Source organism: Stegodyphus dumicola, chromosome X2 (assembly GCF_044657685.1).
Source record: "Stegodyphus dumicola isolate Sdum_Otavi_A_Nest chromosome X2, ASM4465768v1".
Taxonomy (NCBI): Eukaryota; Metazoa; Arthropoda; class Arachnida; order Araneae; family Eresidae; genus Stegodyphus; species Stegodyphus dumicola.
Genome location: NC_140781.1, coordinates 28,761,762 through 28,789,668, shown reverse-complemented (window position 1 = coordinate 28,789,668; position 27,907 = coordinate 28,761,762). Strand labels below are relative to the sequence as shown.

Genomic DNA, 27,907 nt, shown 5'->3' with positions numbered 1-27,907 from the left:
ATATAATAAGTACTATAATAAGCAGCGTCGCTGCTAGTATTTATATAAATAAGCAAGTTTACAGTCAAAATTTAAAATAACAAATAATTAATTACGAAATATTTAACACGCTTATACTTACCGCTTTCAGAACAGCAAGAAAATAACTGCGGCTCCACAGTTTATAAAAATGGCGACTGTCTCAGCTTAGAGACGCTCAATCCCGGAACGAATGCTATTGTTTGCTGGAAGAGTCCAAGATTTGTAGGTGTGGTACGTGAAAGTAGGGATGAGCTAAGAGGAGAAAGGAAAAGGGATTTTGAGTATAGGGAATTCCAGTCGTTTCGGAATTGAGCGCCTACTATGAAACGGCTACTGCTTTGTGAGTAAGTGTAGTATTTATTATTCTTATTGATTGTCTGCCCTTTTTTTTTAATTATGATTACCCAATTTTGAAAATTCTGTGTTAAATTTAAATAAGATCTAAAACGAAATAACACTTGTTATTTTCTATAAAAATATGGAAATACATATATAAAATATATAAATATACTTCTCTATAAAAAATGGAATTAAAAGTTTCATGTGCTTCTACATCTCAGATATCTTGCCCTCATTGTGAAGTAACATTCAGTATTAAATGTAATATGTACCAACATATCAGAAAGAATCATCCAGAAAAAGAAGTTCACAAGGTTTGTAATAAAATTTGTGGTCTCTGCAGTCTTAAATTCCAAACAATGAAGGAATTATTACATCATATAGAAACAGATCATACTGATATAAATTTGGAGTATGAAAATCAAGTATTTACTTCTAAAACTGAATTTGAACACTGGAAGGAAATGATGGAACGAAATACACAATCTTCTTTCATTATTTCATCCAGTAAAAAGGCAGTAAAAGAAGGAACTGCATCGTATTATCAGTGCCATAGAAGTGGGCAAAGTAAAATTAAAGAGTCAAGAAAACGTAATATTAAAGTAGCTGGCTCTATTAAATGTGGTATTACGTGTCCAGCATACATAAAAGTTTTAGAAAAAGAAAATGAAATAAAAGTGGAATCTCAGTCTGTTCATGTCGGTCACAAAACAGAAGTGGGAAAATTGCCTCTCTCGAAGACAGAAAAAACTAATCTAGCTAATTTAATGAAACATGGAGTTCCACCAGCAAAAGTATTGTCAAAAATTCAAAAGTGCTACACACCTTCAAAACGGTTGTGTATAACAAATTCACAAGATTTACGAAATATTCGTAGAGACTTTGGGATTGACAAAGACATTATGCTGGATAATAATGATTTCGTGTCTGTAGATATAACAGTTAGAAAACTGCAGGCAGAACCTGGCAATTCACTTTTAATATATAAACAAACTAATGAAGAACTGCCTCAGTACCCAGGTCTATGCAAATCAGATTTTTTATTAGGTATTATGAATAATGCACAATTAAAAATGCTTGAACGACATAGTAATTGTATCATGATAGATTCTACCCATGGCACAAATCAGTATGGTTTAAATTTAACATCTGTTTTAATTAATGATAACAATTTTGAAGGATTCCCAGTGGCCATCTTGTATTCTTCAAAATTAACCACTGAAACGTTTGCTGCATTTTTCAGTTCCATTAAAGAAAGACTTCCAAATTTGAAGACAACAGTTTTCATGTCTGATGATGCTCCGGCATATTACAACGCATGGTGTTCTGTGTTTGGAGAGGCAGATCATCATTTACTTTGCAGCTGGCATGTGCAACGTGCATGGTTCAACAATTTGAATTCTAAAGTCCGAGATCCAGAAATAAGAGTAAAAATTAAGTCAGAGTTACTGAAAATTCTAAAAGAAATCGATATTGTGACTTTTGAAAGACTTTCCGATGCTTGTATCAGTGATTATGTGTTGCATGATGAAACTCAAGCTTTTGGAGAGTATTTAACCACATACATGCAACGTAAGAAACAGTGGGCATATTGTTACCGAACTTATTTGGGTGTTAATACAAACATGAAAGTAGAGCGGTGGCATCGGCAGCTTAAATACAAAGAAGCTGGTGGAACAGTTATTAAAAGATTAGATAAGTCATTGCATTTTGTTTTAACTGCAATAGCCAAGAAATTAATGGGTCAAATCATTTCGGTGGAACGGCCAAAATTAACTTCTCGAATGAAGGAAATTAGAAACAAACATGAAAGGAGCAAATTCATGGCTGATTATGAATTATACGAAATAAAGCCAAAACAGGCATGGATTGTATCTAGAAGTCAAGAAGGACTGATTCATACAAATAATGTGTATTTTGAAAAAGTGTGTAATTGTAACATTCGATGTCATGAGTGCAACATCTGCATTCATCAGTTTGTTCATGCATTGATTATAGTGTGAGATTTTAGATATGTAAGGACATTCATTATGTATGCTCAGTTTGTGATATAGATTGTGGTACAAATGTTTGCTCAGAGAAAGATGATTTGATAATTGACGTATCTGAAAATGATGAGCAAATTGAAGAACGTTATGCCATCACACAAGAAATCAGAAGAAAGGAACACTCAGATTTTGAAAAAGAAAAGGAAGAGTGGCATGCAGAGTTTCAGTTTTTAACATTACAGGCTGACACAGAGGATAAAAAACAAAAGGTGAGAGAATTCCTAAAAACTTTAAGAGCATCTTTTGCTACTTGTGAAAAACTGCCAACTATACCTTCAAGTTCAGAATTTGTTAATGAGCCAGTGAATAAATTTATAAAGAATCAAAGGAGGTAATATAATGATTTTAAAAAATTCTGTGTGCATTTAATTTAAAAAGAAATTCATAATTTTTGTTAAAGTTATTTATAAAGGATGTTGTTAGCAGAATTTGGTTTTTGCTTAATGAAACTTCATGTAGTAATTGCCAGTCTCAGTTTAACTTAATGCCTTTCAAATGAACAGAAATGTAAAAGTTTTGCTTCAGTATTTCCGATTGTTAAATATGGTAACAATTAACATTTATTTCATAAGTACATAAATTTAACAAACTGATACTTCTTAGGAAACTGAATCAGATGTCATGCAAGTTTTTATAAAGCCAGCAATAGAATTAACCTGGTTTAAGTAGAAATATCAAATTAAGTAATTTGATAGCAATTTTGTTATATTTTTTTACTAACTATTATTCTTCAAATACATTGATTAATCCGACTGAGTGTAAATTGGATATTGAATTGTTATTACAATATGTTAAAAAACAAAATAATAGATGAATACCTAATAAAGTACCTTATGTTTTTATTTTAACAGGAACTAACTCCTAGCCCAGGTCTACGGACTGAAAATAGGGCATGAGCAGGGCCATAGGAGGCAGTTCCCTACGTGTGGTCAACCATGAAATTGTAATGTATTTCTTCGGTAGAATTACAGTGTCCGCAAAAGAAATTTAAGAAACAGCTCAATGATTATAAATAGTACCATTAACTGCTATTATTAAAACCAAAAGCAATATTAATGTATCTTTAATTAATCTTTTGAAATTATATCTCTGTATATTAAATAAATTATCTGATTTTTGGGGATGGTCTGCCCTCCTAGAAAGTTTATGGTTGAAATAAATAATTTTTTACAAAAGACGTTACCCATTAATTCTTGATGTATATAATTATTTACTTACTCGATGTTGCCAACAAAGGGATGTTTCATCCTGCTGATATTAACTTTGTTTTTTAGCAGTAAAAGTGATTACACCTTCAATAAATGCACCCTAAAAAAAAAAAAAAAAACTTTGGTAAAAGTTTACAATTGGGTGCCCCTTTTTTTATTGGAAATTCTTTTTTTTTTTTTTTTTTTTTTTTTTAAATGCCAAGTAAGCACAATTTCAAGATAGATGCTACACAAAACCAAAATAAGAAGTCAAAGAATTACACAAACTCTGTGTCCATGTACACATCGATCTGTTAACACTTAACATCCCAGAATTGCACAAACTAGGCATTGCACACTGCCTTAAATTTGTTCATGTACACATCCATCTATTTTCATTTTAAAAAAGTCAAGAAGCTAAAACAAAGTTAAAACTATCATGGTAACCAGAAATGAGGTTTCATTGCCAAAATTAAAAAAAAAAAAAAAAAAAAAAAAAAAATTGTCACTAATCGAATGGCCACCCAGTTCTACACTAGAGCCAAAACTTTTCCTGCAATACGTACACACATAAGGTGTAATTGGACACAGAACTGATAGTTACAAATTTAAAAGGTTCTAGAACATAGCAGCAGTTTTCATATTGCTATATTGTAGAAGATGAACTCAAAAACATGATAAAACAAACGTTATTGTGATCGCAGACACTTAAAGGAAACAATGTTTGATATTTGGAAGAACCGTTTAAATTAACAGTCAGCAAATGCATTGTATTAATTCTCATGAAAACCATTTAATGCTACAGAAGTATGTGATAAAAGTAACAAGTATGCTTATCATTTTATTGTCATTGTGATGCATTAAATATATAGTTGCTGATTAACATTAAATATTATGTATATGCATAAAAAAAGTTACAGCTCTTCGCAAAAGTATAGCATTTCTAGGAAACATTCTCTAAGCTTAAATAACTACAATGAAAAGCAATTACGGTAGTGCCCGTGTATTTGTGGGTAATTAATTCCAGAACATACGAATAAACACTATGTAGAACAAAATATCCATGTAATATATATAAGGTGATTAAGGCTGATCTTTGGAATATGGTAACAGGTAGTTTGGTGACATTTTGGTAAGGCGATAAAGGTTACTAGCTAGGACTTTAGTCTACAGGGATAAAGTCAAGAGTGTATGCAATGCCATTTTTGTGCAATTCTGGGATGTTTTTTTAAGTGAAAATGGGTCAACGTGTACATGGATACCGATTCTGCACTTTCTCCCAATTTCACACCTAATCTACGTCATGATTAAGAATTTTTGTTCCATAAAAGTTCTAGTATAAGCGTAATTCGGCTAGCAGATTGTTGGAAAAAATGTTGAGTAAAAAAAAAACATGGCTTTACTTCGTGAAAACAAAATGGTGTCCAAAACAAAACTAGCAGGTTGCTGTAGCAGGGTTGGTCGCCAAATTTTTGCCAAAAAAATGCCAAGTTACCATAATTCGAAGATTAACCAGTGATTAAATAAGATATCAATATTAATACTGAATGATAAAATACATCGTATACTATACACTTTATAGACTTCATTTTTAATACAATAATGAAAAATTTACTCTCCTCAACTTTTTTCCTCGATAATGGATAAAACATCACAGCTACTCTTAAGTTGAGAAGCATTGGTAGCTTCAAAACTCCAACAATTAGAAAGCACTAAAATGTAAAAAAAAAAGTTTCTGAGTGCAAGAGATGCAATTGAATGTAACTAAAGAAAAGCAAATAGTTAAAAGTGGAGCTGAGAGAATTTTAATAGAAAAAATCTGTGTATGCAAGAAAGTTTGATGCTTGACCATTGACAGCATCGTCCTCTGCTGACACTTACAAGCATCATAAGGAAGAGATCGATTAAGAAGTGTTCAATTCTGAGCAGCAATATGAAACCTGAAAATGCATACATTCCAATGTAACATTTCCGTTTACCCATTTAGTTACATTCATTACTTACTTACTTAACCCCAGCTCAGCTGCTCTACTGCCTGTTAGATTACTACTATCAGCATTTATACTCAATTGGCAGAGCATTTTATTGTCGCTAGGCCTAGCCAGAAATCTCTACAGAATATTAAAATTTGTTGCGGAATTTATAAAGTTACTTGGAAAGATGGGTAAAACACATGCATGTGAATATAATTGGGGTTACAGTGGGAATTTCAGTGCTTAGCTTGTTTCTATGGTTGTGTTTCATATTTAGCCATACACTATTTATCACTAGGCATAGAACTTAAAACTTCAAGATTACTTTTTCCACCATTGTTATATGTAGATACCAGGATACAATTGTACTATTGCTTTCTACGTGGAAGTTTTCCTAGCATTTGCAGTGTTCCAGAAGTACTAAATGTGACATTGTATTGTCCTATGTACAGGTATTAAAGATGGACATAATTGTTTAAAAACATTTAGACACAAAAATAAATATAATTGACAGGTGTAAATTGAAACAATTAAAAGAAACATACAGCTGCTATTAAAATTAATTTTAAACTTTTAACAGACATAATTTAACAACTAAAAATTTTTATTATTTACTCTTAACAGTTGATTTTAATGCCACCACTCACTAATCACTACGATGAACTCTGGCATATGGTTGAAGCTGTATGGAATGAAATACCATATCTAATCATCCAAGTTGTGTTTATCTCGATGCTGAGCTGGATTATAACCATTGTTTTTGCTAGAAAGGACAGCTCTGTGCACTGAATTATGTACGCTGTCTACCTCTAATCACCAGAAAATTTAATCACGTTTTCTTCCCACTATTCTGTATATATGTGTAATAAATAAGATTCTGCTATTTGCTTTCCTTCCTGGTGTAGCACATTTAATGTATAGCAGTGTATATGATATGCTTATGGAGGAGTAATCTGCAAATCCCAAATGTTATGTAATTAATACAATCATATGTTCAAAAATAAAGTATCAATTTGCAGACATTGTCACGTCTAAATGTAACAAAAGCCAACAATATTCCTATTAATCCTTCTAAACAATACATGAAAATATATTTTCACCATCTATAAAACCTACACTAACATGAAATTTTGAAAAACTCCAGTATTTGTTTATTATCCCAACCCCCACCAAAAAAGAAAGTTGCATATTGAATGTCTGCAATGCTAAACACCACATAAAATTTATGTTTTATGGACATCTCAATGACTAGATATTTATTAAGCATTGGTTGGAATCCATCAGTCATTTAGCTATCTCATCACTGACAATCCAATGGGTAGATGATCACAAAATGTTAATATCTTCTTCAGGATTCAAATACAGGCCACATGATTATGGAAATCACTAGAAAGCCCGGCAGTCATACGAAATGACCGCTGTTCTAGATATTATAAATTGTAATTAAAATTATTTGTGCAAAGGCATCTGCTAATTTAAACTGAATTACCCAGGGCAGGCGGCGAGGACGCCCCTTTGCTTACTGCCCCACGAGGTTGTCCCCTTCTATTTGCTTAATTGCTTAAAGTAGAGTGCAATGAAGGAAACCATTGGCGGTACATTTCTTAAGAGTCACCGCTAGCTCAATAAATAAAGGTGATTTAAATAATAAAATGTTAATTCACATGTCAAAGATCTCTTTGTACATAACATTTCTTGTGTAGATCTTTCCATCATTTTTAATTTTACATCCGTTCTTTCACGAACTCTTGAACAGGCAGCATGAAGTTGACCGTGTCCAAATGCAGGCTCAGGTAAAAAAATGCCAGCACACTTAAGCGTTTGGCCCTGAGACTTATTGATGGTCATAGCAAAGGTAAGTTGTACAGGAAATTGTCTACGTCTCAATTGAAACGGCAACCTTGTGCCGTGGCAACTTCACCCCATTGGGTAGTACAGTTACGCAAGCAACTAATAAACTATCGGGGACAAACAGACACTTAAGCCGCATATATATATATATATATGGGGTGGAGTAACACCATCTCCTCTGAAACAGCTGGCTCCCGGGCTTAGTGAAGCACACTGTTGGATTCCGCAGGTCCATGGCACGCCATTTTGACCATTCGTGTCTTCTTGGGACTTTAATTAGCCGAGATATTAATTAAAAACTAATTTTCCCATATGTTTTCCCTAAATTTTCCACTCTTTTCCTTGGGTTTTCCCTTGGGATTTGGCTACGTGCCAATTTCTTTTTTTCTCTATCTACGGAACGGCGCCTAGTTGAAATTCAAAACGCGTATCCTCGGATTCCAAAAAATTCTCTGAATTTATCGATACTGTTCTCATCTTCGTACGACTTTAATCGGCCGAGATATTAATTAAAAACTGTGGAAACATTAATTTCCGCACTCATTTTTCTAAGTGGCAACAATAAACTATCGGCGACACACACTTTAGCCGCTTATATATATAAAGGTATCGCAATCACCAGGCAACACAAATCAGGGCTGCCACCACATAAAACTATGAGTAACTACAACATGCGTAAACATACGTACTATATCTGTTAAAAATAAAAAATAGTTTTTTATTTATTCTGTATAATCAATGAAGCATTTCCATAAATTATTAATTATTGAATATTAAACTGAAATCTGTCTATTAAATTATAATCAAAACATACACATAGCTATTCCTCCTTTGAGATTTCAACCAGAAAATTACAATAATATTCAGAAGTGTGTAATTTAGTTTTATGCCATTTATAAAATTTAGTATACATTTATATATTAGATGCAATATTTTACATGGGCCCACCAGCGGCCGAGCGGTAAAGTCGCTGAACATGGTAGTTTGGTCCGAGGTTCGAATCCCGCGAACGGGCATGGGCATTTTCGTGGTTTTCCCCATGTGTAACGTGTATACGAGCCAGTTTGCCTTAGAAAGTCCTCCACAAAGGCATCCCTCCCATTAAGCAAATAGCCCTCGAGGCTTTGCCATAATCACACACACACACGCACGCAATATTTTACATTACAAAGAATTTTATTCCAAAAAGTCTTGTAAGAAGCATATTCATTTTCTTATTCCTTGCAAATTTAATTGCAAAAAATGTTTCATACTTTTAGTTAGCATTTTAACTGTATAGTGTTTTTGCCTTTTCTTTGTTCTCTCTCTCTCTTTTTTTTTTTTTTTTTTTTTTTTTGGTTAAATTACTTTTCAGACATTTCCAATATTCTTTAGTTTATCCGAGCTTAATTTTTTTTTTCGAACATATCACTTGCTTTAGATAAATTAATATATTTTGCTTGCCTTTCAAACTGCATAATTTTGATTACTCAATTTAATATCAGTATGTCAGATGCAAAATAAGAAAATAACTCCCTTCAAGATTGTACCAAAGCACAACATTGCCAAAGATTTATTTGATTAGCACGAGTTTTAAGTAGTCATTTGGAAGAAAAAAGCATGGGTATTTTTGTAAATTTATACATTTGTAATACAGAATATGAAGCAGATTTCCCCAGAAAGTTCTCCATGCAAAAGGACATCCTAAACAGATAGCCACAGTGCAAGTTGCCATAATCTAATGGTAGACCTGATAAGCCATACACCTATCTACACTGCAATATTAATTATGAATATTGCCAACCACTTCCTTATTTTATATTTATGGCAACCATGTGATATTTTTCCTCATATAACTTTATGTATTACACTTTTTCTTATAAAACGCTATCTAAATAAGAAATATTTATTATGAATTTTGTTTGACACTTCTGTAATAATGCAAATTCATTAAGTTAATCACTTATATCCCAGTATTTAGAATCAATGCATTTGAAAAATCAAATTTAAAAGACCTTTTGATCACCAGTGACTGAATCGTCTAACTCATTAAAAGACCTTTTACAGTTAATTTATAGAATGTGTAAACTCTAAATTTGTAACATATCTAAATCAACGACTGAAAGCAGTGCACAGGATTGATGTTAAATAATTTTGGTTAATTAAGAATAACAAAGTACTGTTTACTTTTTAACTGGACTTTATTCCATGAAACAAATTTATTCTGTGTAAACTGAATTTGTTCTTTCACAAGTGAATACAATACTCTTTTCATATAAAGAAAGGTCTTTTAAAGCTCCATCAAAATATATGATACTAAAACACATTGCTTATTTTGTGTACCAGATAAAAGAAAACTTAAATAATTATGTTTTGTTGTTATTATATTAGAGGTAAATGTTATAAATATCAAAAATTTAGTTACAATTTTCTACAATACTTTAAGTTAACAAAAACTTTACAGTTACGTACTGTAACTTCATGTAATACTCTTACTTTACCGTAATAAGAGTTCTAATAAATATTAAACTTCGTTGGAATAAACAAAATTATGTAATTTCGCCAAAACGTTATGCCTTTAAGCAAATTTTAAATAAGCATACAATTTTACATTGCAAAGACGTATTTACGTACGATTTTTTTTTTCTTTTTTTTTTCCATAAATTGGTAAAAATTAATCCGTACTTAAACAAAATGTTCAATAAAACAGTGCATAAACATAGCGGTGAAACTCCTTCCACGGTTCGGGAATAAGTCAGCGAGCATATCCCTTTTTTCCCTAATACCCACTGAAAGCCATTCCACGATCTAATTATTTCCGTTGGAAAGCATTCCGGCACCTTTCCTTTCTATTCCTCTCACCTACGTATATTGAACTCGCCCAGCTAACAATAGCATGCGTTCCGAGATTGACGGTATAGTTCTCAACTTTCAGGGAGCGTGCATACGAGCTACGTGTCCTTGACGTTGTTACCACCCCGCAGCTTTAATATACTACCGGCTTTGTGAGAAAACCCCGTTTGCATGTTCCTAAAACGTACTCGCTGTACCTCCTGCTGTGAGATCTCCTTCGCTGCTATTGGTTAGAAGAATTTAGACGTAACATAGAGCTTTCGACGTCATTTGTTTTGTCACGTGGTAAAGCTTCTCGTACTCCAGCCATACTTGTTCGGATTAGAGCGGTCATGTTTTAATCCTTTAAAAAAATCAGTTAAGTCAGAGGTGATTTTATGTACAACTGAATTAATTCATATGTTAATATATATTTTCACTTTATGCAATACACACTTGAGAAATACCGGATCATTACAAAGGAAGGAAAATGGGTTATTTGCTTGAGAGGGTTATATCCATATAGCATTTTGCTAATGAAATGTTGGAAAAACAATATTTAACATAGTTTATTAATCTTTTATCGTGATACAACCACATTTTTAAGAACAAGATTAGAAAGTTTACAATTATACACCTAAATTTATCTCAGTTTTCACTCTGAGATGGAATCCCAGGAAAAATATTGTTAATGATGGACTAGATCAAAGTAGTTATATAGAGAAAGCACACGTGGGATCTTTGCCTTTACTGAATAACATTTGCCAGTCAATTTACAGCAAAATATATATGCCTGCTGTCCATTAAATTAAATATAACATTTGAATCGCTCTTAATATTCGTGTTTTATAAGTAACTTGTCAGTTAATTTTATCAGTAACTTTTAGTATGCATTAGGTAGTAAGGAATATACTTTTTAGACACATAAACATTGCTTGGATTATCCTAAATTTTCATTTATATTTTAAAATACACAGTGTCATTTCCATTATCTATTTCTACTTCATTACCTTTTTTTTTTTTTTTTTTTAAAGATGGGGGATGATCTAGTGTGACAAATTGCATTTTGAATGTATTTTAAATTTACCATTAATATTTTAAACTACATTTTGCACCAATATTTATGTTTGCTCTCCCATTAAGGGAAACAAATATAATAATATAAGTTATTAAATTAAAATTCCTGTGTTTAATTCCATCTTTAACAACAGCCATAAAATATATGGAATTTACATTCTTACCACAGATGTGGTAAGTCATGAACTCATTGGCAACTTTGAAGAGCATTTGCAAACTTGTTGGTGAGTTAGGAGAGGGATGTTTGTTTGCATATCTTTAAATTTATTTCAACGATGCATCCACCACCACCTATTGTTTTACATTTTTCTTCTTCAATACAAGACACGCACAATTCTAGGCTTTTTTTCACCGTTGTTTTCCCTATAAATCTTTTTAATAAAAAAAAAATAAATAAAAAACAGAAAATTGCAAAATTTTGGCACCAGAATCCTAAAATGAGAAAGGAAAGAGAGGCATGTGATGCCTTTTATGTTGTATGCATGCAGAAAGCAACATCGCCAAAGATTTTACCAGAGACAACAGAAACTGCGGTATGTGGTCCACCCGAATGCTGAAGTACTGAAATTCCCATAGGAGGGATCATAATCTGCAACCACACTGGTGAAAATATCCGGAGAAGTGCTGTATGGGAGAATGCTATGTGTGTACTTGGGTTGCGATATAAATGATTTTTAGTGACATGTGTAGCCACATAAATTTTTCTTCGCATCATGGTTTAGACCATCAATACTTTTTCACAGCATTCTGGTGAGGTTCAGAAAATTAGAAAGTACCAAAATTCATCATTTTAGAATTATTTTGAGTAAGTTATACACTTTGTGAACTGTGATGAACAAAAATTAATAAGCTGTGCTTCCCTCAAACCAATTTTCTTTCTTCCACATAATGATTTATTTGCATTTATCAGAACTTTACTATTGCAATATGCTTTTGGAATGATTATTATTTCAATCTATGAGATTTTTATTTTACCACCAAAGAAAACGCACAGACATCATTGCTGGGAAATAACTACCTCTAAAGATCTGACATGTATTAATAATAAATAGATACCTTTGTCACAATTTGAATTATCATTTTTAAAGCACATATGCTTTATACTTTATATTTAATTATGTTAAAAAAAAAAAAAAAGCACTATCCTACTTGATCTGGTTTTCCTACCTGAGCTGGTGAATGAACTCACTAGTTTGACTCATTGATTAAGATAACATAATCTGTATGTATGGCTTTTACAGTTATATTATTCTTCAGTTCAGAACTAAGTAAGTGCTACATAGCAAAAAGTTAAAGTAGTTTTTTTTTAAAGTGACCATTGTTTCAGCTAACTTTGGTAGAAAAACTTAACAGCCCTTAGATGCTTTGCCATGTTTAAGTAACCTAACCAAACCCTCGTTAGAACATTATAAGTGACTACAGCTATAGTTGTGCATAGAACTTTGCAAATAGAAGGATAAATAACATAAATGAATTTTTTCCAGATGAATCTTAATACATCAACACCATCAAGGATCACATCCATGGTCTGCATTAAAAAAATGCCACGTTATGTCATGCATTATGCATCCCCATACAGGTCTGAAACCAAGTGTAATCGTATGGTCCATTACATTCCAGTTGCCTTCACGTTTAATGCTTGCAGTTGCTTCACGTTTAATGCTAATTTCACGTTAAATGCATTATGTCATGCATTATGCATCCCCATACAGGTCTGAAACCAAGTGTAATCATATGGTCCATTACATTCCAGTTGCCTTCACGTTTAATGCTCATCGGTGGCCAGGGCAACCTGTATGAGTGCAATGGGCAGCAAGACATAGGAGCGTCAAAATTTTTAGAATTTTGGCAGGAACTGGAAGGCATAATTTGCAAGCAGCAGTTATTCTATTTAGGTGATAAAATATCTAGCTCTGACTTCGCTAGCAGCCAAGCAGTAAAGTAGTTGAATACTGATAATTCGACCTGGGTTTACATTCTAGCGAACAGGTTGGCTGCACGTGTGTTTTCCTAGTTTTCTGCATATATGAAATATGTATAAGCTAACTTCTCTTTGAAAGTACCTCTACCCTTAGCCAAGTTACTATACTGTAATCAAATAAATTAAACACCTCCCTCCAAAAAAACAGCCTCCATGTTTAATGTGCAGTTGAACAGGTGCCATTGTTTAGGGCTACTGTAAATGATTTATCAGATTTAAAAATTCTAATATCGAAAATATTATGCATATTATAATGATTGAATCCAAGTAAAGAATGAGAAATTATCCAAATTTTCTTTACGTACAACAAATGTTTTGCTGTGTATGTTATGTGAGCACCAGCTACATTATGTACAAAAATACCATGTGAGCACCAGGTGCATTTTGTACATAACATATTAACAGTACATTATGTACAAAAATGCACTCCTTAATGTTTGCCCAATCGAAGACTTCAAATGTGATAGATGATGCAGTAAGGAAACTCGTACAAAAAATGTGAAATCAATAGCCATTTGATCAATGTTCATAAAATGTATGCAGCATGCGAGGTAATTTTTTAGTTTCTAGTTCATTTCCAAAAATTGATTATTGTATGTATACCATTTATAAAAAGGCAGTGTTTTTAAAATCTGATGAATCATTTATTATTACTCTGAGGTTTTCGAAGCTCACTGCTGTCTATCTTTAGAGGTTGTCTAGAACTAGTGATCAACAAGGAATGTATGGCACATAACAGAGAACAAATCCTAAATTCCCACCATTTTTTTTATTGATCTATTAATCCCTTGATCTATGATTTCATCAGATCTGTTATCCACTGAATATATCAGGCCTATGATTATAAAAAAACTAACGTACCACAGTCTACCCATGGCTACATCAGCTGAAAACTGGTAATAACTGAAATCTACTTTTCACATATTCTAGGTGCACATCCAGTATCTGTTTATCTTCATGCAATGGCTGTACGAGGTGGTATACTCCAAGTTTAACTGTTTTTTAAACTATGTACTTTAAGTCTAACTGATTTGCTTACACATGTACAGTTAAACCGTGTATTAAAATTTATTTGTATAATAAATATGGCTTTATCTCCCGTCTTCAGTGATGTTATGCTTTTAAGGGCCATCAGTGTTTTAAGATTACAACAGTTATTTATATTAATGTTAACCCCCCAAAATAATAAATCATTGTGGAAATCTACAAATTAGACAAACTGCAATTATCATTTTCTTCTAATATTTAATCTAAAGCAACGGTTCTCAACCTTTTGACTAATGCGTACCATCTAAACAAAAATTGAAAACCTTTAATATCACCACCACTCCTGAACAAAGCTCAAATCACATAAATTTACGAGTGTTAGAAAAAAAACTCAATCAGGATGTTGGGTTTTAATTTTTTAATTTAATAGTTAAAAATACTTTGCTTCTTTGTATACCATGGTTGAAAACCCCTGATCTAAAGAAATGTTCCTATGTTGTTTAGATTCATCCACAATCATTCTGCAAATAAATTGAGGAAATTTTTATATTTTTATCTATTAACAGTCAAATGGTAATTGTGTTAAGTGAAAATATCAGTAGAACATATTCGCTGTACTGATGATTTTCATACTCTTTCTCAAATGTACACATAACTACTAATAATTTATTCATAGTAAATCATTAATAGAAGATTTTACTCTTTGATGAAACACATTTTACTTAACTTATCTTTTATGCACTTTTGTAACATACATGTTAAACGTCAGTTTACATATTTTCTAATTAATATTTCTTTCACTTAAATCATCATTTCCTAGAAACCGGTATTGCTGTTTGTTATTAATTTTTCATTAAAATGCTTTCATAAGTTTTTTTTTCCTTCTCAGAATTTTACTTCATGTGATGAATAAGCATTATTTCCATTAAGTTGGAAAATTTGGATCTAGGAAAATATAAAGTTTGTCCAGTTTTGTCTGACATCATTCTAAATCTAAAAACAAATCTATAGCACATTACTTTAGAGACAATTTTGATTAAAAAATTTGTGCAAAATAACATTAACAAGAGAAATTATCCTAGCTGTATCTAAGCAAATGTTCTGTGATACATATTTATGTAGGTATAATATATTTATGATATATTTTATTATAAAGATTAAGAGTTTTACTAAACATACATCACTTAACCTAACTTCATATTTAAAGACACAAAACATTTGTACACTGATCTCAGGCAGGTCTTGGCTGGCTTGGTCTTTCATGTATTTTCTATTCAGAAAAGCAGGTATGAGACAAATATCATTTAGTAGCTTCCATGAGAGCATCTCTCAAGCAAAATACTTGTCAAAATTAATTAATTAGCTTTTAAAGGTACATTAAAAGCATGATGTTATGAAGAAGAGAAAAGTTTCACAAAGCAGAAAAAAAATCTAAATTACAAATTAGCAGGAAATCCAGCCTTAGTCCTACGAAGCTTTATTATAGCACTATTATATTTATTGTTTTAAACTCTAATTCATTTACTCAGAAAAACCATTCTATTAAGAAATTTTATATAACCATCATTAAGAAAAATATATTGTTTTTATATGACTACTTCATTTTAGACAACATATTACTTTATGAAGCCAAATAATAGATATACAAGACTTAGTTGAATATCAATTGTGTAGATCTTGTGAAATTTTAATATATAATTAGGTGCTTTATTAGTGTTGGAAACATGATTTTGTAAGTAATTATTTTCTTCTCAGAAGACATGCTGTATTTTTGTCTTAAATCTGGCTGGTATTTTCTAGAGAAGATAATCTTTTAGAAGACTTTTGCTTACATTTTTGTTTGATTTATCCCTTAGAAAATTTCATGAATATCATGATGTTGATTGAGCAATGCTACTAAGGCATTAGTTTTATATCATTATGCCACAATGGCAAATGGTATGAGAGCGACTAAATGGCTAGTCAATAAGACAGTGATTATTTCTGGTGTTTTTTATTAAACACGATCTGTAGCTTTCATAAGTATAATAAAATCTGAGATAGAGTTAGTAATTCATCATGAATCAACTTGACTGCTTTATGTAATCTTAAACAATGCCTAAGACCTATGGAAAAGCCACTTTAATAAGGAAGTGTACCAAGTGTCTTTCTAAATTTACAGCTGATATCACTCAAAACAGTTTTATGTATCTTATCATGCACATAAATTATGTCATGATGCAAAATATTTTCCCTACATGATGATAATATAAGTCGAGCCTCCAGCAATGCACACTTCACATTATCAGATATACCCCATTAAATAGAGAGTTCCTGATTTCGAAGCAGAGAACCACTGTACACATATATAGCAATCCTGTAACTGTCTAGTAGTGGGTGGTTTTACTATACTTTACCTTGTTGTAATGATGCTATTAATTATATCTTCAAAGATATCCCTAATTAATATATATTCAAATATTAATTTGATCCAAGACACTCTGATATTTATTAGTAACAAAGTGTCATGCACATATTATGCGAATATAATTATTTTGGCTTTGTATATATTGTTAATGTTTACTTCAGGAAAGTTTGGCTATGTTGTAATTGTAAGTCACTTTGTTTTTTATTTGCAATCTACTGGTGGTTGGGAAAAGTATAAAAGAAAATCATATAATATGAATGTGTTGTCAACTCCATTGATGGCTGCATGAAGTCTTTAGGCGCTATCTATCCTGCATCAATAATTTTTTATACAGAAATATGCAATAGTTTTATAAACTATGTAAAGTACTTACTCTTGAAGGTCTCTTAGATAACTGTTAATCAATAATACACTAATAGCCATTAAAATTGCTATAGCATGAAGGAAAGCAAATAAAAAAAATATTTGTCGTGCATAAATAGTATGGCATGAAGATAAAATGATTAAATTTGTAAGCAGCTTGGGGGTTTACAAGGGTGCGAAATCAGTCGAAACAACTGCTCCACCTGGCAGCTAAAAACGGCCCTTATCCAGTTAGGCACTGAGTAGAATTTCACTTGAATGACAGAAATCGGCATCTCATTCCATTCTGATTCAAGTCCATGCCACACTTCATCAATCGTATTAGATGGAGAGGGTTGCTAGGCCAGTCCTCAGCAAACCACGAGCAGGTATTTTCAATGGGTGACAGATCTGGAGACCGTACAGGCCAGGGCAGCAATCAAATGCACTGCATACCGAGGAAGGTCAGAACACAATGTGCAACATGTGGTCTTGAATTATCCTGTTGGAAGATTGCATTTGGCAGGCCTCAAAGATAGGGCACAACCCCTGGATGTAAGATGTCACAAATGTACCGATCTGGCATTCAAATTACCATCGATCCGAACTAAAGATGTGTGTGCCATGTGCTCAGTGGCTGCCTATACCATCACATTAGGGTTCTTATGCTGATACTGAATGCAACAAGGCGATGTGCGGTCTCCTTGGAGCCTCTAGACACTTATACGATCATCAGAATAATGCACACAGAAACGGGACTCGTCTGAAAAGACGACATTGTACGCCTCCTATATCCAGCTTTGTTGTTGGACACACCACAGTAGCCATCTTTCTCTGTGCTGCATTGTTAAGGAAAGCTAAAGTAATGGACACTGTGCTGATAGTCCATGCTGATGCAAACGTTGACATACCGTACGAGCAGATACTGGGCATGCTGCAAATATGCCCGTTTTCTGACTAATGGTCTGTGATGTGGTTGTAAATTTGGAGGGCTGACCTCACAATATGCCTGTCCTTTCAGATATTAATCATGGGACGGCAATGAGATCCTGCATGCCGTTCAGTATAATCCTCAGCATTCCATACATGCCATATTCGCTTAACAGTGGTTGGATGTCGACTAGTGCAACGGGCGATATCACAGAACGATAATCCACACACTCTTTAGGCAACAATCCTGGCTTTATTGAATTCTGACCCTTGCTGGTAAGCATTTCTTCTTATTATTCAAGGCATACCATGATATTCTGAGCACATTCCAACCTTGCAAAGTGCTTTCCGAATGACAAATCCACTACACAACTTTTTGAAATTATTAATTCACCATGCCAAACTTTGCCTAGAAATACCATAATGACCGTTTCCAAGTTTTTGAATGCTTATTTTTTTCCTGCAATTCACATAAATTAGTATGCAACTGAATACCCACATCCAAAACTGAAACAATGTTTTTTGATACCTTACTTGTGACAATGACAAAGTAGTGTTCTGGTTTGCCTTTTTGTATCTTTTTAAAAGACAGACATCATCAGAAGTTGCTCTATATTTTTAAATAATCGAAAACAATATTCTTTTTCAGAATATCGGTTATTACTGCAAATATTAACAGTCCTCCATTTTTTAATTTTAGTTCCAGAAAATATTAACATACCAATGAAATATTAAAAGATTAAACTGTTCTTCTGTCAAAAATTTTCAAAAATACAAAACCAATCTTGTTTTATTAAAAAATAAATAAAAAATCCCTTCATGCCAAGCTCCAACTCCCTCAAAATTGAATCTCTAATGTTAAATCAAAATTCTCTTACATTATATCACAACCTCTGATATTTGAAAATCTAAAGTACAATAATAAATACTTTTATGCTCCGGTAACGAAATTTTTTTTGCATAATTATATATTTTGTTTGCCGAAATTTGTCTTCCTAGTAAACGTATCTTATGCCGTCCAAATAAAATACTTTAAGCGTTATGTCTGAAAAGGTTTGTGTTCTATATTCTTTACCAGCTGTACCTTTCATCGGTTTATTATTAATTCAGAATTGTATATGCATACAAAATTTATTACGTCTTATACAGCAAACTACAAATTACACTTTCACAACAGTTCGGAATCCATGCAATCGGCTTGTCACGTGACCAAACAAGTGACGTTTTTTACGTAGCAAGTCGGTCAGCCAATAGTGATTCAGCATTGTCACAGCAGGGGTACGGCGAGTACGTTTTAGGAACCAAGGAGGTTACGAACATGCACCCCGTTTCCAGAGCCGGAACAAACCGTATGTATTCGTTACTGAGTAACGGGTACATCGGTTGACTCGAAGTACCGATTCGGTACTCACAAATTCATTTCGTTACTCGCATCTGTCGTACGTAAGGCTCCTCTAAACCAGGCTGAATCACCAACTTTTCTCTCTTGGCGAGGGAGTGAACGCGCTGCCAATTTTTGCGCGTTTATCGCACACGCTGGCTGAATGTCTGCTGTTTTTTTAAAGATTTATTTTATAGACGCGCGGCATTCAGCGCATATAAACTTTTCGGATAATTTATTAATTCTCGAATAGTATATAGACGTTTTCACCTAAATAAAAATTTCGTGTATATTTTGTGAACATATTCAAAATAACTTATTCTTTAGATGTTTCAGTTTCGTTAGCAGACTATAATAAATAAGATATGAATAAAAACTTTCAATAGTGTCAAATGGGGAAATAGTTAAAGCGTAGAGTGTGCAAATAACTTTATCTTAATGACATTTTAACAAAAATTTCCATAAAAACACTGTAAATTCATACTAAAAAAATAACTTAAGAATAATGTTGTCATTTAAGTCTGAGGTATATGGAAATAATTGTGCAAGATTCTGAAGAAACACTTTCTTTTAAATGTGTGAAATATTTCATAACATATATGGAAGAAGAAAGTACAGCATTCTGTGTTTTGGATGCTTTTCATCAAATGTAATATAAATACGAACTAGAAACCGTAATAAAAAGTCCTTCCTCTTCAATCAGATCACCTTTGTGTTGCATTGTATTTGTAATACTTCTAAAAATCCAATTTTTACCTAAATTAAAAAACAGTTATTCCATAAAAGATAATAACTTTGAACGTATATAGAATGAATTTTGTAATTTGAGTTATGTTACAAAATAATTCATAGTTTATATATTTTATAATTTAGATAAAACCTGTCCAATTTAAGAATGTGTGTTAATCACATTCTTAAATTGTAAAAGGACGACTTAACCACATGTAATTCATTTCAAAGCATAAAAGAAAGCTTATTTTTTATTTTACACAGCAACAGCATTTTCATGCAGTCAAGTTTTTTTTAACTGCTAGTTATTATACATAATACTTAATTTTAAACCCATTCTTATTAGAAAGCATAACTAAGAAACTTTTTTTTAAAGCACCACAGTGATTGCAAAGAATGTCGTTAAATTTACAAAAGTATTGAAAATATATTGAACAGCATTATAACAAGAAAGTACTGTACAAAATATGTAAATTTAGCATAACTTCTTTTTTAGTATTTGCATAGTTTCCTCCAAATGAACCTTAATGGGAAGTTATCTTGCGAAAATTTAAAAGTATTAAAATGGCCTCTATTTAAGATGTAACTGCATTTATAATTATTTTGTAATTGTGAATAGATTATATTATTGCAATTAGATTATGCACTTACAATATAATTGCATAAAGTAATGAAATTAAGAGTTCACAGATACAATGTAATATAATTACAATGCAATTACCTAAATTGTAATTATAATCACTTATTTAATACCACAATATTATTACAATCACAATGTAATTTAAATTGGGTACTATATTTGCATACCCTCCACTCAAAAGGAGGTACTGATAAGCCTGGAAGTTATTATCAACAAAAAGCCTGTTCAGGACAGTTTGATGATAATTTCCACCGGGCGAAAAGTACATTCTTAAGCCCAGGCAAATCATGACAATAAAAATCATTTAGTCTTATGATTGACTATATTTTAAACCCTAAATTTGAATTCTGCACCAAATTATTTACCTATATTTTAACATACTTTATGAATTATTAGAAGCGATATGGCAAATATCTTCTAAAAATATCTGTATCCATTAATTGATTCAGATACACACTTTTATTATTTAAGTATATCAAAATAACAGCTTCATGTTCCTGAAATACAAAAATTATGGAAAAAGTTAAAGTAATATTCTTAGAAGCATATGATATTAGTCACCAGATGCAAAATTATAGTTAATTTTTTGCCCTAAATACAATTTTATTACACAGTAGTCAAATGTGTAACTTAATAACATGTTATATAAAAAATTAATGATAATAAGTTTATCAGAAATGAATTAATTCTGCAAATAAACTTTCTGCACTTGAAAATTTTCTACACCTGAGGGGAGGGAGAGATCTAGTAAAATTAGATTTATTATAACTTCAGTTGGACCAAACACCTTCTCTCTCTATATATGCATCACTAAAGAAATAAATAAAATTATCATGCTTAAAAAACAGATATACCATACCAGTTTTTTTCCCCTTATTACCCTTTACATTGAGAAATAACAAACAGTACAACACTGAAAAATACTATCCTTGAAATTTTGTTTAAATGAAGAAACACACACCATCTTTTTATTTAAGCATTACACTTCAAAAACAGATACACATACCAATTTATTTTCACTAGCCTTTATACTGATAACATGCCATATAAAAATGAAAAGAATTATCCTTGAAATTTAGATAAAATGAAGAAACACAATGGGAAAATTTATGCACACGGACATCTTTTTTCTATTGCATGTTGTCTGACATGATCCACAAGTGCCTAAAAATGTACCCAAAGAAACGCATTTCAATATTAACAAAAAATTGTTTACAGATTAAAATTCATTCATTTCATACCAGTATTATAAAGATCATGCATGAAACAAATCTGCTTTCCCATACTTTTAAGTAAAACTTTTATACTGGAAAATAGACTATATTTCTATATATTAGAAACAAGAAAATACTAATTTGAATGTTCTGCATTCATTTCTAAATCTTTACTCCATTGCCAAATTGTATAATACTGTGATTATAAATAAACTTGCATAATCCTTGCAATTATTGAAGTCAGATTATATATATATTGTCTCACACTATTCAATTTATTCTATTGACTTCAGATGTCAAAGTCAAAATTCTGGAAGTTATTTTAACCAAGAAACAGTAGTGGGCACCGTGCATAAACAACTCATCTAACTTTTTAACAATAGTGATTATAAAATAAAGAAAAAATTATATATCATTCCAACGATATTGCAACTATAGTATAATGTTACATATATCTTTAGCAAACATTCAGATTTTATCTTGACTTTCCAAATTATTATTTATTTTTTAATAAATTTCAATACGCTAATGATTTTCACGTTACATTAGTATAAATTCCACAATTAGCACAGGAAAACAAAATCCGCGCTTTATATTAGAAGAGAAATTTCTTTTCCACATTCAAAACATCTACATTGGCGATGTTTGGCGACGGGTACATTAACCCTAGACTAATTTAATTATAGCTATTATTACAGAAATTAGCAGATACTCAGGTTATTGTACACAAGAATTTCACTTTACTTGCACATTATAAACATCAGAGAAGATATAAACTCTAAATGAAGGCGTAATTAACATTATACTTACTAAGCAAAGTTCAGTGCCTGGACCAGGTTTCCAATTGTCTCTTCGGCAATTATTTACCCATATTTTTCTTCTTTCTTCATTTTTAGGAAATTTTACCAATGTATGACCTTTCCGTGAATGATTTGAACAAGTAATAGCTGTACATCCGCCCATTTTACACAAAAAAACACAAAAAATTGTTGCACCGTAACTACAGAGCCGCCATTAAATCTCCCACTTGGGAGCGAGAATGCCTGATGATTCAGCCTGGTATACAGGAGCCTTAGTCGTACGATGCGGTTTGTTCGAGTACGAATGATGCGGTTGCTAAAGGGGAGCTGGACCATCACCCATTTTGAAGCTAACTTGTTGGTATTCGCTATTGGATTAGCACTGATTTCTTGACATATTTGTGGATCGATTCCGACCTAATTTTCAGAAAAATGGGTGGTTGTGCTGCACCAAAATGTTCGAATCAGTCTAAAAATAACTTTAGGATGTTTCGTTTCCCTAGAAATGAAGAAAGGCGAAGAAAATGGATAGTTAATTCTCGTCGAGATCAATGGATCCCGGGCCCAGGAGCGTATCTTTGTGAGGTAAGTTCAGCTTCGTATTTTTCCATAGAATGTTAGAAAAATTACTCTTCTTGGTACTTTAAAATATTTATTTTCATTTAATTGTCACTTATTGACGATCAACTGATTTTATAAGTACAAAATCAAATGCGGAATGTGTATGTGTTTGTGCAGTAAAATATCGTTGTTTCATGTTGTTTCTTTTGTTATCGTGAAAAGTTTACCGTTTGTAAAATTTGTATCATACATTTCATGTAAACTTTGTGCTCAATTAGAAATGTGATGTGTCTTTTTCTTTTCTTTAATTTTACTGTACGATTGGTGATTTAAAGTAGCATTCTATGTTTTGATTCTAATGTATTGTCGCCAAATCGGATAGTTGGCGCCAATGTTAAAAACTGGATGGTATGATCCAAATAATAAATGATTTTGTTTTTTCTTTATAGTAAGATAAATATATTCTGTATTTTTAGACATTTTTAAGAAGTTAAATATTAATTTAAATATTCGATGATTCGTTTTGATCCCATTATTATCCTTTATTGTAGTAGTAAATCTTAATGTTGTATTTTTAACTATAGGTACTTTAAATTTATTTTTAGTGTGTGAGCAGGAAATATGTTTTAAGTAGTTTTACAAACATGATTACTTTTTAAAAATTTTGTTCTATTTTCATAAAAAAAAATTTAAATTTATCAGAAAATTACATTCTTAAATTATTATAATATATGTAACTGTAATTTAATACTAGTGCTTTTGATTTTAATGTTAAATTTCATGCATGCTTTTGTTAAATATGCAGGTACATTTTGAAGAAAATCAATTTGAATGCTCTAGGCAAGATGGGTGTAAAAAACTCAAGCCCAATGCTGTGCCAACTCTTTTCAATGTGCCTAATCCCCCATAACTGTTGACCCCACAGCGTCTAAAAGGCATTGGTTTACCAAAGCACCGTTCAGTTACATCCAATTTTTGTAATGTATGTGTTTTTTATTTTTATGGTTTTTCATAAAAAAATATGTTTTTATTACAAATGGACTAAATTGCTTTATAAAAGAATCAAAATATTGAAATTAAGGCATTATGTGATAAAGCTGTAATTACAGTCCCTAAGATTAGATTAAAAAATTAAAATTTTGCTGTTGTTATATATATAATTAAGTATGTACTTTGTTATTATAATCATATATTGAAAATTAAGCGTAAAACCTCAATTTGATGTAGTTTTTGGATAAAGTTTTTGTAGTTTTTCGAGGACGGTCATACATGGGTCTGGTTTCTTCAAATTTGCTCCTAAAAGAAAGAAACCGGTATCTTATTGCCTTTAAAGTCAAAAAAATTTAAATCAAAATTTGTATTAAACTAAAGTTGCTTTTTTGCTTAATTTTAAATTCCAGATAAATAGAGAGAAATATTTATGGAGTAAGTAAAAGAAATAATATTGAAATTAATAACTTTAATCTTGAGTAATACAATAATATAGTTATAATACATTGATTTAAATGTATATTTTAATGTCTTATATGTCTTGTCTGAATGTTGTTATTTTTTGTTTAAAGATTTACAAAACTTATTAGGATTATTTATATTATTTATTATTAAAATTACATTAAGTATATTTTATTTATCAGCATTTTCAGGTATCCTTACTTATATGTGTTTCATAATTTTTGCATCTTCAGGGTGGCTTGCTGCACAGTTTACCTTTATCAACTGAAGCGATTTCTGTTGCTGAACCATCTGTTGTAAGTCTTCATTTGAACAGTTATTAAATATTTAGTATTATAAACTTTTTCTAAAAAGTATTAACACTGTTTCTAAAATTTAAAAATATATTAACGTAATATTTACTTATGTTTAAGAAGTATGAATGCTATGAACAGTCCAATGTATTTATGCTTTTTTATAAGTTGAGTTACTTTGAAAATGGTAATGATTATTTGTGTGTCCCATGTATGAGTTGTCCCATCTCCCCTGGCCACCACAGTCACCAGACCTGAATATTATCGAACCTTTGTGGTCTTAGGTTAGCTCCTTTAATGGAAAAAGAACAAAATAAAAATGATATACCTTGAAAACAAGAATACTATCTGAATAGTGTTGGCTAAAATTTATTCAGATGGTTTTTTGCATTTATTCAAACATCTCCGCATATAAATGAGAATTAATTATATTATATTAGTTTTAAAAGTAAAACTAATATATTATCATTCTATATAAAGCTGTTTGATGTATAATGGAAAAAATTCAATTACTGCAGTATGTTTTAATAAAATTTGAATATAATAGACTGAATTGCACTACATTAGACCAACAAGCAAAACATTTTTATTTATTTATCTTTATTTTCACTATATGTGTTTGTCATATGTTTGTTACTAGAGGACTTATTTTATAGATTTGAAGCTAAAGAATATTTTTATGTTTTTACTTATGCAAATTAATTAATAAAAAGAACTGTGATTCAAGTATTGTCTTTGCTGTGATATAGATTGAATCTTATTATGTTATGGAATTATCATTTAAATATTCAGATACGTGTAATATTAAGAGCATATGTATGTAAGTATAATTTTTCCAAGTATAATAAAAAGTAACCATCAACAACAAATAAACTTATAAGTAAATAGTATCTGTAAATTCTGTATGTAAAGGTATTATTTTTATTTTTATTTATTTGTGTGTGTATTATTTTAATATTGTTTATAGCTAAATAAAGAAGAAAAAAAAAATTAATGGAATTTTTTACTCTATTAAATCTATGAATCCCACAGTCATCTGAGCATTGAAGTAATTTTTATAGCATTCTGCACTTCATTCTAAAAGCATTATAATTTAAAGGTGTATATCTTGAATCAGTATTTAAAATCATAAAGTGTTTAGCAGCTTTTTCTGGAAACACACACAAAATAACATTTTTAACAAATTTGCTACAGTAATAGACGTTTGATTCCATGTGAGCAAAATTCAAATAACATATTAAAAATAAAAAACAAAAATTGAAGATTAAACCTTATCCTAAATTAATGGAGGTTGAGGGATTTCCCTCAACCATATTAAGAATGTGGTTGAGGGAAAGCTCTTGTCAAAAAATACATTTTGAGATAAATAACATTATGCGTGTATTTAAAAGAAAAAATTGAAAATTCAATAAAGGAATTCAAAAAGAAAGCATTTTTAACTAAAAATACAAATTTGAAATATGATATGTGAAAATGTTTTAGAAACTTTTAAAATAACTTGAATCATACGAGAAATTTGGCAATTTAAAAAAAAAAAATATGAGAAAGAATCTGAACTGCAGACAAAAGAAGGGGAAAAAGCCACACATCTTTATAGGAGTGCAGAAAAAAGCTGAAATTCGGATTCTCTAGAATGTTAAATTTTAGCGGACAGCGCTAAAGAGCCAAAGTTGCCGCTCCACACCTAAATTGCAACCCTAAAGCTTAGATTCAAAATGGCTGACGAGTCAGCCTGTATCTCTAGTAGCTCTAAATGATACGGTTGTGTCACAATGGGCTCATATTGTTCATAGATAATTTTGAATTTTTTTGGGCATCGGGCAAGCTCTTGTTTACATTATGTGTTTTAGTTGAAATACTATTTATTTGTTGATATTTAAGAAAATGAGCAATTTTGATAGCGTGAAGCGTTATATTGTATTTGCTTTTTACTATTGCTATTTATGTTTGTAATTTGAAAATTTAGATGATTCATCTTTTTTTTTTTTTTTTTCCTTGAGCATGCCATAGTCAGATTTTATTGATTTGAAATATTTATATACTGCACTTAGGTATTGTTTATATAAGAATATGTAGGTTAATATAGGTTCTTTACTTCCTTGTATCAAATAAAATGGTAGTAATTATTGTAATCGAGAAAACTTTTGGGTATCATATTTTAAGGGAAATATCCGTTTTTGACGATCACGGAATCCATGTGAATTATTTTTTGGGCTGACGCCTGTACGTACGAACACAATAAAGGACTCTCTTTCTCTCTCTCTTTTTTTTTTTTTTTTCAAAAAAACTTATTGTTAAATGTAATCCCATTTACTCTAAGCTGATACTTATGACTAATGATTATGACTTTAAGTTGATACTTGAAAGGGATTTTTTTTGTGATGTGTAAGTACGTATATATGCATTTTGCATAACTCAAAAACAGTTAGTTATAGAACGTTGAAATTTTGTATATGGGTCCGTTATAACATCTAGATGTGCACCTCCCTTTTTATTGCAATCGGTAATACTACCAAACGTAAATATGTATATATATATCAAATAAATTATAATTAAATGTAAAGTACATATATATATGTCCTTATAATTAAATGTAAATTACACACACACATATATATATATGTCATAATATAAGCAAAGAAAAAGACGGAATACTGTAGATGCGTGATTAGACCCATATTGAAGATTGTGGCCACACGCTCTAGTCGTGCCTTTCCACAGAAGATTTACATTTTTGATATTGTTGGGATAGAAAGCAAGCCAGCGAAATTACATTTTAGCACGGTAGAGAGCAAAAACTGAAGTGCGTAGTTATGAAGGATGGAAGCACGTGAAGAGAAAAGTTTTGGTTTACAATTCGGTGATTGGTTGTCAAGAGGCATC

General features: G+C 31.2%; 2 protein-coding genes and 2 long non-coding RNA genes across 6 annotated transcripts in view; 2 read left to right on the top strand and 2 right to left on the bottom strand.

Annotated features, from left to right (window-relative positions):
- The window catches only part of LOC118204927 (uncharacterized), a 42,493-nt gene extending 42,233 nt beyond the window's left edge, over positions 1-260 (bottom strand). For both annotated transcript variants that reach the window (XM_085809265.1, XM_085809266.1), the window contains exon 1: positions 122-260. The gene's annotated coding sequence lies outside the window, so the exon portion shown is untranslated. The remainder of the gene's footprint in view (positions 1-121) is intronic.
- LOC146992712 (uncharacterized) lies at positions 138-22,968 on the bottom strand. Of its 2 annotated transcripts, none has more exons than XR_015038987.1 (2): positions 22,729-22,968; positions 138-273 (listed from the first exon to the last, which is right to left on the bottom strand). It is a non-coding gene; the product is annotated as an uncharacterized LOC146992712 (long non-coding RNA). The 2 variants fall into 2 exon arrangements; XR_015038988.1 differs by lacking the exon at positions 138-273 and adding an exon at positions 20,956-21,868.
- LOC146992713 (uncharacterized) lies at positions 227-3,583 on the top strand. The gene is made up of 2 exons (XR_015038989.1): positions 227-365; positions 3,260-3,583. It is a non-coding gene; the product is annotated as an uncharacterized LOC146992713 (long non-coding RNA).
- On the top strand, positions 22,936-26,025 carry LOC146992711 (THAP domain-containing protein 2-like). Its single transcript, XM_085809267.1, has 3 exons — positions 22,936-23,303; positions 24,085-24,261; positions 24,965-26,025. Exons 1-2 carry the CDS (start codon positions 23,151-23,153, stop codon positions 24,187-24,189), a joined length of 258 nt encoding a protein of 85 aa, XP_085665393.1. The 5' UTR covers positions 22,936-23,150; the 3' UTR covers positions 24,190-24,261; positions 24,965-26,025.
- The last annotated feature ends 1,882 nt before the right edge of the window (positions 26,026-27,907 follow it).

Coding starts and splice junctions, on each gene's coding strand:
- LOC146992711 (XM_085809267.1), top strand. CDS start 23,151: ATGGGTGGTTGTGCTGCACCAAAATGTTCGAATCAGTCTAAAAATAAC. Junction 23,304..24,084: donor CAGGAGCGTATCTTTGTGAG/GTAAGTTCAGCT, acceptor TTAAATATGCAG/GTACATTTTGAAGAAAATCA.